Genomic DNA, 18,534 nt, shown 5'->3' on the forward strand with positions numbered 1-18,534 from the left:
AACATTGAAGTGCTACAGAGAGAAATGGAAATGCTCCTCCGTGTGGTGCCGGACTCAGAAGATTACCCCTCTGCGTGTCACGGCTCTGCAACTTCTACCATACCTGCTTTCCTTGACCAAAGTGGGACCAGCTCACGCCTCTATCAAAGTGCATCTCGCTACCATATCCAGGTGCACCAGGCCCCTGGGCATACCTTTCCTGTGTGGTCGCAGAGACTCGTCAAGTAGTTCCTCAAGGGACTCTTCAGGACTTTCTCGCTGCTGAAGGCCCCTCCCCCGATTTGGGAGCTCAATGTTGTGCTGACTAAACATCATGGAAGCGCCCTTCGCACCTATGCATCATGGCCAGCTCAAGTTTCTCTCATGGAAAACTGCTTTCCTTGTGGCTATAACCTCGGCCAGGCCTTATCTCATGGCCAGTGAGTTGGGCCTGTCATTGGAAAAATCCTCCCGGGCTGCGTATGTCAGGAGCAGCCCTGGAGGTAATGCAGAGAGCGCAGTGGAAGCCCGCTCCAGCAGTCAACCCATTGTAATATAGTGTTTTATGTTGTATCTATGTTGTGAGTCTATGTATATATGTATGAGTATTTGTGTATAGGTGATTAATGTTATGTAGGGTAAATGTTAAGTAGGGGGAAGTAGAGCGTTGGGGTATTGGGGAATGTTGAGTAGGGTAACTGTTAATAAGGGATAGATAGGATATTATGTAGATGGCCATTGTTATTAAGTGGGGGTAGAGGGGCAGTACCCTGGCGTGGGATAGAGGGATAGGTTGGCAGCCTGCCTGAGGTACCTGAGTTTAGGAAGGGGATTGGTTGCGACAAGCTCATCTTTAGGGTCCCTGATACCCATCCAAGGAAGGGTGAGCTGACGTAGCCGGTCCCCGCTTAGGAGTTCATGTGAGGGGAATCCTAGGGTCTAGATTTTAAGAATGGATATGTTTTTTAAAAAAAGAGAGTTGCTCATTGGGATTCCTATAACAGTTCACTCTGGTGTCTGTGTCTGTTAATCACCAAAAAAACGAAGGGTGTAGCCCATCTCCTGTTTACAGCAGTTTTATTTGGCAGGTGCAGTGCCCCTCCCTACCCAGCAGTATTCATGGGAACTGTCTCTGCTCCGGGGAAGGGAAAAGTACACCCTTGCACGGACCAGGGCCAAGAAACCAGGGTCTACATTGCACAGTTTGAAAAACCCCTGTTAGCCCAGCCCCCTTTCTGCATGCAGCATTTTGGGCAGCTTGTGCGTTACGGTAAGGGAGTTGTTTGTGTGGCTTTCTGTTTTAGCTGGGCTTTGCTTTTCCAGGGCTGTCATGGTTTCCGGAGTCTCTGCTGTCTTATCTTGAGCAGTGGCTTTTCCCCATAGTTTGTTTTGGTTCTTGACTACTGCACGCACTTCTGGTTCTTGTAGTCCCGGAACAAAACAAAGAGGAGCAAGGCACGAAACAAGATTCCACCTTCACATACCAATTTCATTGTGCTGTCTCCAGCCTACAGTGTTGTATCCAACACTCTGTTGCATATCTCAGTGCTCTACGTCTAGCCCATTCTGTTGCATCCTGCCTATGGTGTTGTGCCTAGAACTATACCACATATTCTACTATGTCGCATCTTGCCTATGGTTCTTTACCTAGCACTGTACTGCATATTCTACTGTGCTGCATCTAGCCTTTGGTGTTGAACCTAGCACTGTACTGCATATTCTACTGTGTTGCATCTTGCCTATGGTCCTGCACCTAGCACTGTACTGCATAGTCTACTGTGTTGCATCTTGCCTATGGTTCTGCACCTAGCACTGTACTGCATATTCTACTGTGTTGCATCTAGCCTTTGGTGTTGTACCTAGCATTTCACTGCATATCCCATCCCGTTGCATCTTGCCTATGGTTCTGCACCTAGCACTGTACTGCATGTTCTACTGTGTTGCATCTTGCCTATGGTTCTGCACCTAGGACTGTACTGCATATTCTACTGTGTTGCATCTAGCCTTTGGTGTTCTACCTAGCATTTCACTGCATATCCCATCCTGTTGCATCTAGCATATGGTTCTGCACCTAGCACTGTACTACATATTCTACTGTGTTGCATCTAGCATTGGGTGTTGTACCTAGCATTTCATTGCATATCCCATCCTGTTGCATCTAGCCTATGGTTCTGCACCTCGCACTGTCTGCATATTCTACTGTGTTGCATCTAGCCTATTGTGTTGTGCCTAGCATTGTGCTGCATATTCTACTGTATTACAACAGTTGACCAAGAACTCTTACTCAGGCCACTCGCTCACCTCCACATGGCCACCTTACGAAGAGTAACGCTCACCATGGCTACTCTCTTACCTTTGTTTTATACTATAACATCAACAAAATTCCTACCCTCCCTTCAGCCTCACTTACCTCGCCTTGGTTTGAATTCAGTGCCAGCTAAAAATTGCCCATTGTCCTTTCTCTTCTGCGGAATGGATCCACCTTTTCGCCTCCCCACCCACTCCTTTAGTCCCGTGTCCACTAACCCTAAGGAATGCGAGACTGGGTTCTCGCTTCCTCTGTAATAAGATGACAATTGGGCCTCATTTTCCATCGGCCTCTAACAGTCCAATCAATACCAGGCCTATAATTCCCCCTACTGTTCCTACCGATTCCAACAACAGTTTCTGCTCACCTACAACCATAACTCTGTTACTTGATGCAGCAAACATACATGTTCCAGCTATCAAAGGAGTTCTTATCAATGCACTCTTCTTTTTGCTTATGCCCTTGACATTGCCGACATCATTTCCTCCAACCAATTGGACTTCCTTGCCATAACAGAAACTTGGCTATACCCTGTGGCAGGACCAGCCCTGTCCTTATCTCTCCCAGACAACTACACAATCGTCTGAGCAGATAAGGTCACTGGCAACGGTGGGGGAGTGGCCTTCATAGCCAAATCACACCTGGGCCTTAGAGAATTCTCCAAAGCTTGCTTCCCCTGAGGTGAACTTCTGTCGGCTAAACTCCCTCTCTCAGCCACCCGCGCCCTTTTACTTCATCTTATTTACCGGCCCCCCGGCTCTATTTCTTCTTTCGAGGAAGACATCACCCTCCTTTTGACCCAAAACACTAAACCTGGCTCTCAAATCACATTGTTTGGAGATCTCAACCTAGGCCTTCATGACCCAAATGACTCTAACGCTTCCGTCATAGAAAACTCTATCTCACAACTTGGTTTCAAACACTGCATTAACGAGCCCAAACACAATGAAGGCAGAACATTGGATTGGCTATCAGATTCAAATTGCACTACCACAATCCTTAACAATGTGCCATGTGCATGGTCAGACCACCATTGCATACCTTTACTATACAGGAGAGCACCCACCTCAATATCAGCTCCACCATCGCCCCCCAAACCCTGTCCAGAAATTTTCGAAATATAACATTAGACAACCTTTTACCCTTACTACAGCCCATCACTGATCTACCAAAATATGCAGATAATGACCCGTCCTCACTGGTTGACCTGTATAACTGTACCTTAGAACAAGCCCTGAATAAAATTGCCCCTCTTAAATTAAGAAAGGCTAAACCGTCAGCCCATTTAAATAAATGGTTCACAGCTAACCTAAAAACTCTCTGCAACGCTAAAAGATCTGCTGAAATCACTTGAAGAAAAACACCATCAATCCCTAATAAGGAAAGGTTTACCACTGCCGCTACCACATATAAAGCAGCCATTCTCAATAACAAAAGAGAAATCTACAACGTTAGAATTCGAAATGCAAAATCTTGTTATGAAAGAACTCTTTACTATACTAAGGGAACTTGTGTCCCTGGCACCGCCTACTGAAGCCTGCACCAAAGATGCAGCGTGGTGCGCCAATATCCAAAAGGCCTTATCTGATAAAATAGCCTTACTACAAGCCAAAATTGAGACTGAAAATAACAGCCTAGCTTCGAGTTCTAACTCCCGTAAACTGCCTGATCTCCAGTCTCCTCCATGTCAGCCCTTCTACTTCTCTCCAGTCACTACAAAAGAAGTTGAAAACATCATCATGGGTTTAATACCTTCAAGATGCCAGGGAGATATTTGCCCAGCTTCAGTTATTAAGGAAGGAGCTAAACATTTAGCACCGTTCATCACTGCCCTGATTAACTCATCCTTCAAAAGTTGTTCAGTCCTTAACAATCTGTCAGGATCCCTTCTATGTTAACGGGTCCATCATTAGTGAAACCAGGCAGACACGGTATAAAGAACAAAGATACATTAAATTGGCACTTGCCTGCTGTACCTTTAAGTCCCCGCCATAAGTGTTTTCTTAGGAACAGCGGACATCGGTTGCTGTGGCGACTGTGGCGGCCAATACGCTCTCCATACGTAGCGTAATCGTGAGAGAGGGGATGTGGGTTCCATGGCAACCTATATAGACTTCTGGGTTGTTCAACTCGCCGCTTCTGATTTTGAATGAATCACGGCTGTCCATTGTCTCGTCTTGCTTTCTTTGAAACCTGTTGATCCTGTACCCTCGGATTGTCCATTGGTTATTCTTTCATCTGCTGATTCCACTCTGCTTGCCTACCTGCGTACCGAACCAGTTTGCTCTCCGGACTCCTCTTGCCTGCCGATTCAAATCCGCTTGCCTACCCATGTACCGAACCAGCTTGATCTCCGGACTCCTCTTGCCTGCCGATTCAACTCTGCTTGCCTATCCACGTACCAAACCAGTTTGCTCTCTGGACACCTCTTGCCTGTCGATTCAACTCTGATTGCTTACCCGTGTACCAAACCAGATTTCCTCCTGGAACATTGTGCCATCTTGCCTTAATTCTTTGGCGATTGGATTGGGAACACTACTGGATTGTCTTTTGGGAGTTTGTTACACCCAGTGTATTATCTAAGAGCGCTGAACTTGAGACTGTCCATAAAAAGCTCTAAGGTCGTTAGGCGTCCTTGTGCCGGCGGGATAGTTTTGGACTAGAGACTGCCATACTCCGTCCAGGCGTCCTCGTTCCGTCGGGTTAGGGTTAGGATACACTGGGTGTCTTGTGAAGCTAAAGATTTCCCCAACCCACAAAGTGGCAAGTATTGTTCCTGGCAATTCCATTCTTTTGGCTCTTCAATCTATTCTTGATTCATTTTGTTTCCTATGTATTATAGATCACATCTCGGTCCAGTCATCAAATAAGAGAAGATCTATCTGGTATTGAGAGACTTATCTCTGGTTAGTGTTACGTTCTTGTTCCATTGTGATTGTCTTGACTTATTGCCTGGCTTTATTAAGTAATCATTCCTTTTTTCCCTCTGCAGTGCTTGGTCTTCATGTGGTGTTCCTCATCTTTTGACTAATTGATCCCTTTGTAATTTACGTTGTGTGTTCAGAGGGTTACATTGTGTAAAAAGAAAACGGCTACACTACAAGTTGAGTTCTACCTTGGATTCTGACACAATCTTAAAGAGGCTTGGGTTATGCCTCTCCTCAAAAAACCTAATCTAGATCCAAACATACCGACCAATTACATACCTATAACAGCCCCATTCCTCTTAAAAATACTTGATAGAGTGGCCTATCTTCAAATGCAAAAACATTTGGAGGACAACAACCTTCTAGGCTTGCGTCAGTCAGGTTTCAGACCCAGGCACGGCATTGAAACTGCCCTCCTGGATCTAGAAATCCAAATGGATGAAGCCAAAGACAAAGGTAAGCTGGCCATCCTTCTTCTGTGGGACCTCTCAGCAGCGTTTGATCTTGTTGACCATCATATCCTGACCGAACACCTCACTACAGCTGCAGCGTTCTCTCCGAACGCCGCTAGTTGGATCCAATCTTTTCTTTCTAATAGAACAACAAGGGTCTTTGCACCCTCAGCGTCGGCTGATACAGTATCTATCTATTGTGGAGTCCCACAGGGTTCCTGTGTGTCACCCACGCTTTACAATATTTTCACAAAGCTCCTCTTTGATCGTCTTGATAACTTGGGTGTCATATACACAAATTATGCAGATGACACTCAAGTCCTCATTACGCTCACTGGCTGCTATGACAAAGACTCCAAAATGTTAAATGAAATCTACCTTGAAATTCAGGCGTGGATGGCTGCCCACATCCTTTGCCTAAATGATGACAAGGCAGAGCTTCTGATCATTGGATCCCAAGATTGTCTAACTAGACTGGACATATGGTACAAGACTTTCAATATTGATGGGAACATTATTAAAGTTGCTAATGAGGTCAAAACTTTAGGCGTCTACCTAGACTCCACCCTTTCCCTCAAAAAACAAGTCAATACTATAGCTTCAACTACAGCATACACCAATAAATTGATCAATGCCTTCAAACTTTACTTGTCTACTAACAGCTGCCTTACTCTAGCTAGGGCTTTGATTTTATCTAAGTTGGATTATTGCAATACCTTAATCTTAGGTTCTGCTGAACGTAATTTGAATGATTACAAGTTCTTCAGAACAATGATCTCAGATCTGCCTTAAATATCCAACGCTCTAATCAAATCTCTGCTATCAGACGAGATACACACTGGCTCCCAGTGCGTGACAGAATCTCGCTGCGCACGCTAGTCATCACTCACAAATGCCTGTCAAACACAGCCCCTATATACTTGGCTGAGAAAATTAACCAGGAACCAACCTTCCAGACCTAAAAGATCCTTCTACTCGCACTGTCTCATCATCCCTAAGTACAAAGTGAAAACTGCAGGTGGGAACAGCTTCCCTGTGCTAGCTGCTAAATGCTGGAACTCCCTCCCCACTGCCATCAGTGCTGAATCTTCCTTTTGGGTTTTTAGATCCAAAGTGAAAGCTTGGCTCTTTGATCAGCAACATTAAACATTATTCTTACTGCATCCACTACCTATACTATATGGCCTGTGTCAGGCTAGTGTTTCTGGGCCCAGCTGGGCTCTTTGCCTTAGCACTGTTTTAGACTTCTGGACCATTTTTGAACTCTGTGGACCATATTGTATCTTGTGTGTACTGCCAACTGTGAAATGCTCCTCAGCCTATCTGTATCTTTTCCTGATGTTGGCACTTTGACCGATTTGTAACTCAGGCCAACATGCCATTTGTTTTCTGTCTCTATATGTATGTACCTGTCACAATGACCTATGCTCAAGCGCGCAGATACCTCAGGGTTTAAGTGGGCTCTACAAATAATAAACTAAACTAAACAAAGCATTGACAGTGGCACTAAGGTCCACATCAAGTGCACCTTCATGGGATCAAGGGTCTGGGGCCCCCCAAATCCCACACTCTGCGTCTGGGGTAGGATTAGCTGTAGCATACGCCCTGGTAAACCGCCAATCACAGGCTGGAGGGGTCCCTGTCCTCCCTTGACAGGGTCAAGTCCCGGATCCTGTCCCAAAGGATAATTTGTCACTTATGTTTTGGCTAACAGACCCCCAAATAATGCTCAAGCCTTCTTCAGCACCAGGAAGCCATTTTAGCATGTTCATCAGGTTAGTGATGGTCTTGCAATCTAAAATCAATATGAAACTAAATACATAATGAGGCCCAAAAATGAATGTGTACATGATGCTCCAAGATAAACTACTCAATTGAAACACGCAACATAGCATCTTTGAATTATGATACATATGAGCTTGATTCAATGGAATAACAGAGTTAGACACCACTAGCCTTGCACTCCACAAAGTGAATGCATCTGAAATGAAAATACAAAAGAGGATTTCAACCAAGGCTAAAAGACGCATTAGACTGCCAAAAAAGTGGTAGAATAGAATATAAATGAAAACTAAACTTACCTCTAAACACTTATATATGAAGTCATTAAAGTGGTTTTATAATGCACTGATGCAGTTCGCAGTGCTCTTGAAAAATGGTACTGTTTAATAAAATACTCAAATCCTGGATGGGTATCAGCAAAATGGCTGTTAAATTAATGCTGAAATTTAGAACTAAATGGTACAAAAGAAAAACTAGATCCTCAGTTAAACCCTCCATTACCTAAGCATTTCCTTCATGAGTAGCGAACAGGCGATCTCTTCAATTGGTATGGTGTCTTAACTGCCACTTAAAAGATACATTTGTAAATTCCGTATTCTTTCTTGTAAAAGGGTAAGCAACACCGTTCCAACAAGGATGCATTGGGGCCCCACCTCTGGTTGAATCGCTTGATTGAAACAAGAAGGGATAGTATGGATTTCTTCAGTTTTAGTCAAATGAGCATGTACCAGTATGTCCTTGGATAACTGTTCCTTCTCAATGCAAAATTGTTTTTGCTCACCATGTCACCACTCCAGGTAACGGCCATTTTTTTTTTTATCGATTGCTTCAATTTGGGTCTATACTTGGAAAAGGTGGTGCCCCAGGAGATAACACCTTTAGTGGGTTTGTTGTCTTCAAGCATGTATAAAATAAAATGAATGCCCTCAGTGCTGAAATTGACATTTACGGTACTGTCCTCCTCCAATTTATAGATCGAAAAGCTCCTAATCTGGTCCTGGGTTCTTGTAATTTCCATGTATTATTCCTGGCTGCGATGGTAACATATGCAAATGACTGACAGAAAAAGAAAGGAACGACTGCACCTCCTTAGAGGAAAGGGACAACTGATCGAAAACATTGTTTCATGTACAAGTAATAAGTATTTCTGCAACAGTGGTATAGAAAACAAATGTCGAAAGACACAGAACAGGAATTAGTGCTCGACCTGAATGAATTGTGTCTTTTTTGAAGATGCACGATACAGCGATGATGCCCTGCACAACGAAGACTGACTATCAGAAGCTGGAAGATGATTGCGAACATACAGGGCGTATGCTTTGTCTACATGCCAAGACCAGAGGCAAGAGCAGAGGTGCTTGTTTCAAGGCAGGATGATATTTTTAATATGTGATTTCAAATAATAGATCACTTAAAGCTTGCTGAAACTTGTTCTCTCAATAAACCAATTCCATAATTTCAAGGCCTACTGTTTAGTCTTGTTCTACCATCATTGGCATGTTTATATCAGATTAAGAATGCCATAAATGGAACATAATACATACGCTTAATTAAGTAAATCAACTACTTTGAAGACATTTCCAATACATGTTACCTTGGTATTGGTATTGCCCCATCTTTTGCACAGTTCGGTCCATTTGTTGGTCTCCCTGTAGGCTTTTCAAACGTAGCGACTCTTATCATCTTTCCATACATACTTCTCATTTGATTCCAGTTTGTCACATCCCTATGCCGGCACAACCTGCCATGTGTACTTTGCAATGTTTTCCTTTTCTCATCCCAGGGCAATGCTGAAATCCCCTGTTAAATCATATCATTCTAATGGATTGTGTCCTCCAACGTATTCCTCATCTTTGATATTCACGTCCAGCTTCGGAAAAATAATTCTCGGAAGAGGGTGCCTTGCGTCGATGGCGTTGAGTCAATGTCCCTCGAAGGCCTCCATCGAGGTTGACGTCATCGGGTGTACAAGCAGCATGCGCTGTGACCGTTGGCCTCAGTTCCGTTTTTCTGCAGAACGTGTTGCTTCAGAGAGACCCGCCGCGCCTCGTCATCAACCCCGACTACCCCTCGCTCGGGTTTCAAGAAGTTCAAGGAATGCAGTTCAAAGATGACCCGCATCGATCGTGCCTGTGGTGCTTGGGAGAAGGCCACGACATGGAGGCCTGCTCGAAGTGTCAGGCGATGATGGGTAAAGCCCTTCGAGACAGGAAGGGGAAATTACAGGTGGGTCGTAAAACCAAAACCGACCGATCCTCGACCGTCGAGTCTGGAGTTCATTATCCTTGACACAAAAGTGAGGAAAAGAGGTTGAGATCCCAAAGTGGCTACCGCCACTCATCGTCTTTGACGAGTAATCGAAGAAGCGACGCCACCGGTCACCTTCTTAATCGTCGTCAGACGAATCCCCCAGGAAATGTAGGTGTCCCACAAAGCATTCTTCTGCAGAGTGGGAGGCATTTCACCTAAAAATGCTTGAAGTGTTTGAGAAGGCCAAGCCTCTGTTCGCGCCTTTTACGGAAGACGGCCAAGAGCGTTCCCAGTTCCGGCACTCGTTCATCCTCGATCCTAGGTGATCCAAGAGAAACCCATGCAGTGCCTTCGAGGTCTCCGATGAAAAAGAGTCACTCAACTCGTGACGAGCGCTCGAGGTAGGGCTTCGACGCCGTCCAAGGCTCCTCATACTCCAAAGGTGAAATCTTCGAAAGTGGTTGTCGAGGTCTCGACGCCATCAGCGCCATTTACATCGACACCATCGACGACCTTGTCGACACCAAAACCATTGGCGCTGAAGATTTCTAAGGTTTCAGCTCAGCCCTCGGAGCACGTTGCAGCAAAAAAAAAGCTGCTAAGCCAAAGCCTCCCACAAAACTGCCACCTCCTGAAAAAACGTTCAATCCTTTACCCAGGAAGGAGTATTTTGAATCCATGTCTTCAATATTGGAAGAAGAGGAAAGATCTGAGGAAGAGGAGGTTCCTTTTGGTCTGGAGTTTGGTACTCCTAATGTGCCAGAGTGTTTAATCTCTGTAGAAACTAGAATTAAAGACCTTATTGACACACTGCACAATGCCAGTCGTGTGGCTACATCGCCAGAGACTGAATTTGGCAAACCAGAGCCAGGCGAACACGCTGACTCTTCTTATTGACACCTAATGTCAAAAGTGGTAGAGTATTTAGGCTGGGCCAAACCACCAGCTCAGTTTATTCAGGATGATCTTACAGACATTCTACACCAAGGTCCACCTACAGACCCAGTTTTACCCTTCCATGTGGCCTTACAAAATAGGGTGGCCAAGAATTGGGAGTCCCCAGATTCTATCCCTGCTGTGGATACATCCCTCACTAGAAAATACCTCCCTTCCATTAGCGACCCCAGCTATCTGTCCAAACACCCCACTCCTGAGAGTCTGGTGGTCCAGTAAGCCACAGCTACATCTAGCAAGGCGGCGTACCCTACCATCCCTCCGGATAAGGACAACAAGCGTGTGGATGGATGGGAATGCCAGGTATTTTCAGCTGGCAGTATGGCCTTAAAGTCAACCAACTCCACTTGTGCCTTAGCCAAGTTTTCGCACACTCTGCGGGAGTGCATCTCCATGGGGGCGGATCACATACCATGAGGGGAGGAAAGGGAGGGTTTCCTAGCTATCGTTAGAGATGGAAAGGAAGCCATGCAAGAATCCCTTCAGTCTGGATTGGACACTGCAGATAGCGTCAGCCAGTCCATGGCTACTAGCACGGTTATGCGCAGGTTTGCGTGGTTGCAGAAAACAGGTATCGCACCAGATGTGCCGTCCCATCTTCTGAACATGCCATTTGACGGGTCTCACCTTTTTGGCAACAAGGCAGACGAAAGTCTTGAGAGGTTTCAGACCTCAAAAGCGGCTGCCAAATCTTTAGGGGCCACTGTTAGGCAACCTCAGCCTTTTCGTTCATCAGGACAATCTTGGAGGGGACGATCCTATCGTTGCTATTCCTCATATGGAAAGGCAAGAGGAATGGCCAGTCAAAGAGGCCAAAGGAAAATCCCTCGTGGTGGATGGGGTAAAAGTGCAAAGCTAGCTCAAGCTGCAGCTTCTTTGCCATCAGCAGCTGGTGCAGCTGTCTCAAAACCGCTTTGAGAGATTGCGTCACGAAACACCAGTGGGGGGCAGACTATCTCAACATCTGCAAGAATGGCGAGACATTACTTCAGATGCCTGGGCTATGGAAACAATAGCCCAGGGTTACTGCCTTCCATACTTAACGCAGCCTCACAACAATCCACCGGGGAAACACTCTATGAGGATTCCAGATCCGCTCCTTTTGCAGGAAATATTAACCCTGATAGAAAAAGGTGCTATACAACCGGTACCTGTAGCGGAGAGGAACAAGTGTTGGTATTCCCCATATTTTTTGATCCCCAAGAAAGACGGAGGACTGAGACCCAGCTTAGACTTGAGATACTTGAACAAGTTGCTCAGGAAGGACAAGTTCAAGATGGTTACTATTTCTCAGATCCTCCAGGCCCTCCAACCCCAGGATTGGTTGGTGTCATTGGACCTTCAGGATGCTTATTTTCATGTGCTGATCCATCTCAAGCACAGAAAATACCTGAGGTTCGCCGTTGGCGGCTCGCACTATCAGTTTCGAGTCCTGCCATTCGGGTTGACCTCCACCCGAGGTTCTTCACCAAACTGATGGTAGTGGTGGCAGTGTATCTCAGGAGAGGGGGGATTTATGTCTACCCCTACTTGGACGATTGGCTGATCAGGGCACGCTCTCCCGAGCAAGCCCTGGATCATCTCAAGGTCACCTGCCACTCTCATCACAGACTGGGCTTCTCCCTCAATTTAAAGAAGTCACAGATGACACCTTCTCAACGGCTCCAGTACATCAGTTCTGTATTAGATACATCCTTGGGAAAGTTGCTCGCCACCCAAGGTGAGGGCTGAAGACATTCTTCAGATGTTTTCCAAATTTCAAAGTGCCCAAAATCTTCCGGCCTACAATTTCTTGAAGGTGCTTGGCCTCATGGCATCCTGCATTTTTCTGGTGCCAGAAGCCCACCTGAGAATGAGATCCCTTCAATGGGCTCTGAGAACTCAATGGTTCCTACTCTCAGGAAGGATGACGGACCTGCTCCAGGTTCCAAGCAGGGTCGCTCAGGATCTCCTGTGGTGGGCCTGCGAGGACAATATTCTGAAAGGAGAACATTTTTGGCAACCATGGCCGGAGATTACAGTTGTGACAGATGCCTCACTCATGGGGTGGGGAGCCCACGGCAACGATCTGACAGTCAGCGGTCGTTGGTCTCTATCTGAGTCCAAACTACACATCAACCTTTTGGAGCTGTGGGCAATCAGACTAGCACTGAAGGCCTTCCTACCCTCTGTACGGGTAAAGAATGTCCTGATAATGACAGACAACACAGTGGCCATGCATTACCTCAACAAAAGAGGAGGTGTAGGGTCACTACCAGTCCACACCTAAGGAACTTTTTAAAGTGTTTAAAGAATTGGAATCTAGAAAAAACATCACGCAGGATTCCATTGTTAAAGACGCTGGCTGGTGTAACCTAGTGCAGGAGGCTATGGATAATAAACTTAAGAAAATTAACAAGGGCATCACTGATGCCAGAGCCTCTCTACCCAACAAAGGTTTAAAGGATACTATCACCCCTGTTAGATGTTGGAAGGAAGATGAACTCTTCTCTTTTAAACCTATAACAGAAGAGGAACTAACAACTATTGTGCAAAACCTCAAAACTTCCAATTGTAAGGGAGATGTTTGTCCTTCCCTAGCTATTAAAGTGTGTGCCACATCACTTATACACATACTTTGTAAATTTGTCAATGCGTCTTTCAGGGACTGTGAGGTTCCCACATGCATTAAGCACTCTTGGGTGACCCCCTTATTAAAAAAACCTGATCTCTCACCCGATGACCCACTTAACTATCGCCCTATCTCTAACTCCCTATTTCTTCTTAAGATTCTCGATAAAGTGGCCTATATCCAACTATTGGCTCACTTAAGAAATGGTAACATCCTGAATAAGAGACAGTCTGGCTTTTCGGGAAAAACATGGCACAGAGTCTGCTTTGTTGGATTTAAAATCTAGGCTCCTTAGACACATGGATCAAGGCGACCCCAGCATGCTGATGTTGTTGGACCTATCCGCCGCCTTCCACCTGGTAGACCATACGTTACTGGTCTCCAGGTTGAGGGAGGTGGCGGGTTTTTCGTCAGCGGCAGCGGATTGGGTCACCTCTTTCTTGAAAAATCGCTACTGTAGAGTGAGCAGCAACCTAGCTGATGCCAATATCAAGGAGCTGACGCAAGGGGTTCCTCAGGGAGCCTGTCTCTCTTTGATTTTCTATAATCTTTTTACGGTTCCGTTTCTTGATTTCTTGGACATTAACAACATTGAGTTTACCAATTATGCCGATGATACTCAGTGTATCATACGCATCTCTCATTGTCTTCTCCGATGACGAACTTAACATCAACAGAATTTATCTGCTTATTCAAAGTTGGATGTGCTCCAATGGCCTAGCCCTTAACACAAGCAAGACAGAGTTTATGCTTGTGGGTACCGCCCCAAAGAACCGTAATCCTGAAGATCAATAATCCAAATTGGTTATTGATGAAGGTGTTATAGTGGTCAAGAAAAAAGTCAAGACTCTGGGCATTTATCTTGACTGTAATCTCAATATGAAAGCTCAGGTTGGTAGTCTGGTGGCTTCATCCTCCTACTATATCAAATTGCTCTCACATGCTTGACCATTTCTTTCCCATACTAGTAGGGAAACCCTTGCCAGGGCATTGATTAGCTCCAGGCTTTATTACTGTAGCAGCCTGTTAACTGGTCTTTCTAATGGTGAGCTTAACAGACTGCAGGTTGTGCAGAATAATGTTGTTGGGGTTGTCATGGACAAGAAAAGGTTTGATCATATTTCCGAGGCAGGAAGGGAAGTTCACTGGCTCCCTATTAGGGAACGTATCCTCTTTCGGCTCTTATCTATCTCTTTTAACTGCTTGAAACATTCAGGCCCTAGTTATCTCAGTGAGGAACTACGACCCAAAGTGAGCAAACATAATCTCAGATCCAACAACCAATATCATCTTATGCTTCCGGTATGTAAACTATCGCAAACCAAGGCTAGTGCCTTTTTCTCTGCAGCTCCTGTGGCCTGGAACAATTTGCCCTTGAAATTGAGATCAGAAAACTCCATTTGTGTATTTAGAAAAGGTCTGAAGACATATTTGTTTAAATAATCTACCTCCGGTTTACTTGTTTCTTGATCTCACCCTTCTATTCTGCTTAATCACATCTCCCATTTGTTTGTCAGCGCCCTTAAGCCTTCGGGTCAGTGGTTTCTGCGCTATATAAATGTTAAATAATAATAAAATAAGAATACCACTGTGCAGAGAGGCAATGCAGCTCTGGTAATGGGCAATTCAGGAAGGAATCTCCTTATCATCCGTTCACCTTGCCGGGGAGGAAAACACAATGGTGGATGCTCTGAGCAGGCAGGATGTAGTGTCCCACGAGAGGGAACTAGCTCAGGAAGTCCTTCAAGAGATCTTCGCCCTTTGGGGAACCCCTCAAGTAGACCTGTTTGCCACCGGGAGCAACCGGAAGTGCGGAAGTTACTTCTCGAGGGAATTTCCTCTGAGAGGAGCTCTAGGAGATGCGTTCGTGGTGGATTGGGACTTCCCACTACTATACGTGTTCCCTCCGATCCCCGTCATTCCTCAAGTAATCAGGAGGTTGAGACAGTTTCGAAAGCTGCATGATCCTAATTGTCCCAGATTGGGCCAGGAGAATGTGGTACCCAGACCTTCTAGACATGTCCATCTGTCCTCCGATTCCTCTTCTGCAGAGAGAATCTTCTCTCACAAAGGGAGGGACAGGTACTCCATCCAGAGGTCAACACCCTCAGTCTTCACGCTTGGCTTCTGAAAGGCTGAGATACAAGGATTGGGACCTGCCGGATGACGTCATGGAGGTGTTGCTTTTGGCAAGAAGGCCAGCAACAAAGTCCCTGTACCGTTGCGACTGGTGCAGGGAAAAGAATGTTGATTATTTTCTATGTTCAATTCCAGAGGTGTTATCTTTCTTCTTATCATTGGCACATAATGATCTCAATGTTGGGCCATTAAAGGTTACCTGGCACCGCTTTCCATCTTCAAGCGCTCTTCGGATGAATGCTCCTATTTTAAAATTTCCTTGGTGATTCAATTCTTAAAAGGGCTCATAAATGTCTTCCCACCTTCTTCTTTTCAAGTAATAGTTTGGCACCTTAATATGGTTCTAAAGTTTTTTCTGTGCCCCATTCGAACCCTTGCACACATGCCCATTGAGGTTATTGACTATTAAAACCATATTATTGGTCACATTCACATCTGCACGTACAGTGAGCGAGTTGCAGGCACTTTCTTCCATGCCACCCTATACCGTGTTCCACAAGGACAAGGTTGTGTTGAGGGTAAGACCCTCCTTCCTACCTAAAGTTGTGTCTGATTTCCATCTGAATCAGAAAATTGTTCTGCCGCGTTCTACCCCCCGCCACATCCCGGTAAAGAGGAGGAAAGGCTCCATAGGCTGGACCCTAAAAGAGCTTTAAGTTTTTATATTTCTAGGTTCTGCAGGCTCAGAGTGGATGAACAACTCTTTATTGGGTATACCGGAAGAGAATTGGGTCAAGCTGTTTCAAAAGAGACCTTATCAAGGTGCATTATACTTGGGATCTTGGAATGTTACAAATTAGCAGGCAAGGACCCTATAGAAGGCTTGAGGGCTCATTTCACCAGAGGTATAGCCTCTTTGGCAGCCCTTCAAAGGGGCCTTCCTATTAAATCAATTTGTGATGCAGCAACTTGGTCTTCACTGCATAAATTTACAGAGTATTACTGTCTAGATGCTTCCCACTCTCAGGATGTTGCCTTTGGTAAGGTAGTACTGTATTCGGCCTTATAAATGCCGACAAGTTCAAATTCTGCTCCCTCCTCCAAATTCTGCAATGCTGCTTTGGGAGTCTATCAAAGATGAGGAATACGTTGGAGGACACAATCCATTCGAAGAACAAGTTACTTACCAATTGGTAACGTTCTTTCCATTGGATGTTCCTCCAATGTATTCCTCATTGCCCTCCCATCCTACCCCTTTGTCGAATTTCCTATGCCGTTACAACTTCAGCTCTCGCAGGGCTGTCTACTGTCTGCCTACACTGACAATCAACACAAACAGGATGGAAAAACAGAATTGAGGCCAGCGGGCAGCACGTGCTACTTATACACCCGATGACGTCGCCCTCGATGGAGGCCTTCGAGGGACATCGACTCAATGCCATGGACGCACAGCGCCTTCTGCCAAGATTTTCTTTTCTGAAGCAGCCGAAGCTGAACGTGAATATCAAAGATGAGGAATACGTTGGAGGAACATCCAATCGAAAGAACGTTACCATTTGGTAAGTAACTTGTTCTTCTGTACCCAAGACCCTGATTTTCCATTACCTAAATCCCAGATGCAGACTCATTGATCAGGAGAGCTTCCAAAATGCTTGTGCCCTTAATAGGCAAGTGCAGTTTTCTAAATGCATGTAAACGTGTTTCTACCATCCCAGAAAAGGGTTGATCTTTAGAAAGATCGAGTTTTACAGAAATGCTAATGCTTTTTAAAAGTTGTGAATTCATGTGGCTTACCTCTACTTGAATGCCTATTCTGAAATCTCTACGTCTCACTCCAGGCCACAATGCCTCTTGATGATTTCCTGAAGGAACCACGTTAGACATACCTGTGAGTTTTGTGGGACACTATAAGGGATCTTTCCTGCCTGTATGAAGGCGCCAACAACCAATTTGTGTGTCCTGAAGGGTATTGTGCCTAAGCTGCTATGCATTCATGTGCTTGTTTTTTTCCAGAACAGGACAAGTCTGAGCTGCAAAGCTTTGCACAGAAATACGAACGATCCATGCACAGGATGGATTCTGCAAAACATCTGCTTAGCAAGAAATCTTCAAAGAAGGTGAGGCCAGAACACTGAATCAGCATCACCTCAAGCTATCATGATCTCTCTGTGTCGCAAGCAAATGGCGTTCTGAAGTTCTCAAGTGCAGACCACCAAAAGTCAATAATCTCAGCTAAGTGAACCTGGCACAAACCGTCCTAACCTAATCAATTTCTGAAACCCTATCTTCTTTTCCTCATAGAAGTTGATGGCAGCCCCACTGTTGGTAGAAATGTATCGTTTTCCTGGTTTCCTGGAGGATGGCCTATCTCTGATGCCAAACAGGACAGCCATGAGCGCTATTATCAAGAACGTTGTAGCTGCCCACAGCGTGGCTCACTACAAGGTCAGACTGTCTGTGTGTCTCCATGAAGTGCCTCTTATTTTCTGTGTGTTGAGAGTGAATGACAGTGCACATATAGGACAAAGTAATGAGGTACCTGGGCTCCAGAAAACTAATTGCCCTCAGCAAGGCAACTAAAAAGTTAATGCTCTAACCCAACAAATAGGTCAGATAACCTCTAATTACTCTCAAAGCCACCAGTACAGAATATGACCCGCAACAGAGTGTACTAAGTGTTCATTTTTCTGACTCAACAAACCAGTCAGAAAATCTATTGAAACATTACCGCCAGGATACCGCTTGGGCTAATTGCGTTACTGCCACCCGGTCCGGCGCTATTAGCGCCAGATCAATGGTTGGCCGGTAATGGGTATTCCCCATTCCTCATTGGCGCTATTAGCACGCGCTAATAGCGCTGCGCTAATTGTGCCCGAAAATGGGGGTTAAATTGGCACATTTAACCCCAGCTTAGAGCTGGGGGTAGATGCTGCCAGTCTCGTAATTGGGCGGACCCTAAAATGTGGGGGTAATAGCGTTACCGCTGCATTTAAGAGCTAACAGCCAACTCGTGATGAGACGCATAATATAAAACAAGCAAAACCGTATGAATATTTTTCTTTTCACCAACCATGGGATACAAATATTTTCATCATCGTGCTCTTATTTTAGAATATGGGGTTCTTTACACAAATATCCATAACAACTCTATGTAGTGATTTCTAAAGCAACAATGGTTGTCAAAATCAAACT

General features: G+C 45.2%; 1 protein-coding gene across 1 annotated transcript in view; it reads left to right on the top strand.

Annotated features, from left to right (window-relative positions):
- FAM227A (family with sequence similarity 227 member A) overlaps positions 1 to 18,534 on the top strand; it is a 450,054-nt gene that overhangs the window by 165,198 nt on the left and 266,322 nt on the right. Inside the window, exons 4-6 of the mRNA XM_069652969.1 lie at positions 8,682 to 8,802; positions 17,356 to 17,459; positions 17,644 to 17,787. Of these exons, the coding sequence (XP_069509070.1) occupies positions 8,682 to 8,802; positions 17,356 to 17,459; positions 17,644 to 17,787 (369 nt within the window). The remainder of the gene's footprint in view (positions 1 to 8,681; positions 8,803 to 17,355; positions 17,460 to 17,643; positions 17,788 to 18,534) is intronic.

The sequence above is a fragment of the Ambystoma mexicanum genome, chromosome 3q (genome assembly GCF_040938575.1).
Source record: "Ambystoma mexicanum isolate Mex_15411 chromosome 3q, UKY_AmexF1_1, whole genome shotgun sequence".
NCBI classification, from domain to species: domain Eukaryota; kingdom Metazoa; phylum Chordata; class Amphibia; order Caudata; family Ambystomatidae; genus Ambystoma; species Ambystoma mexicanum.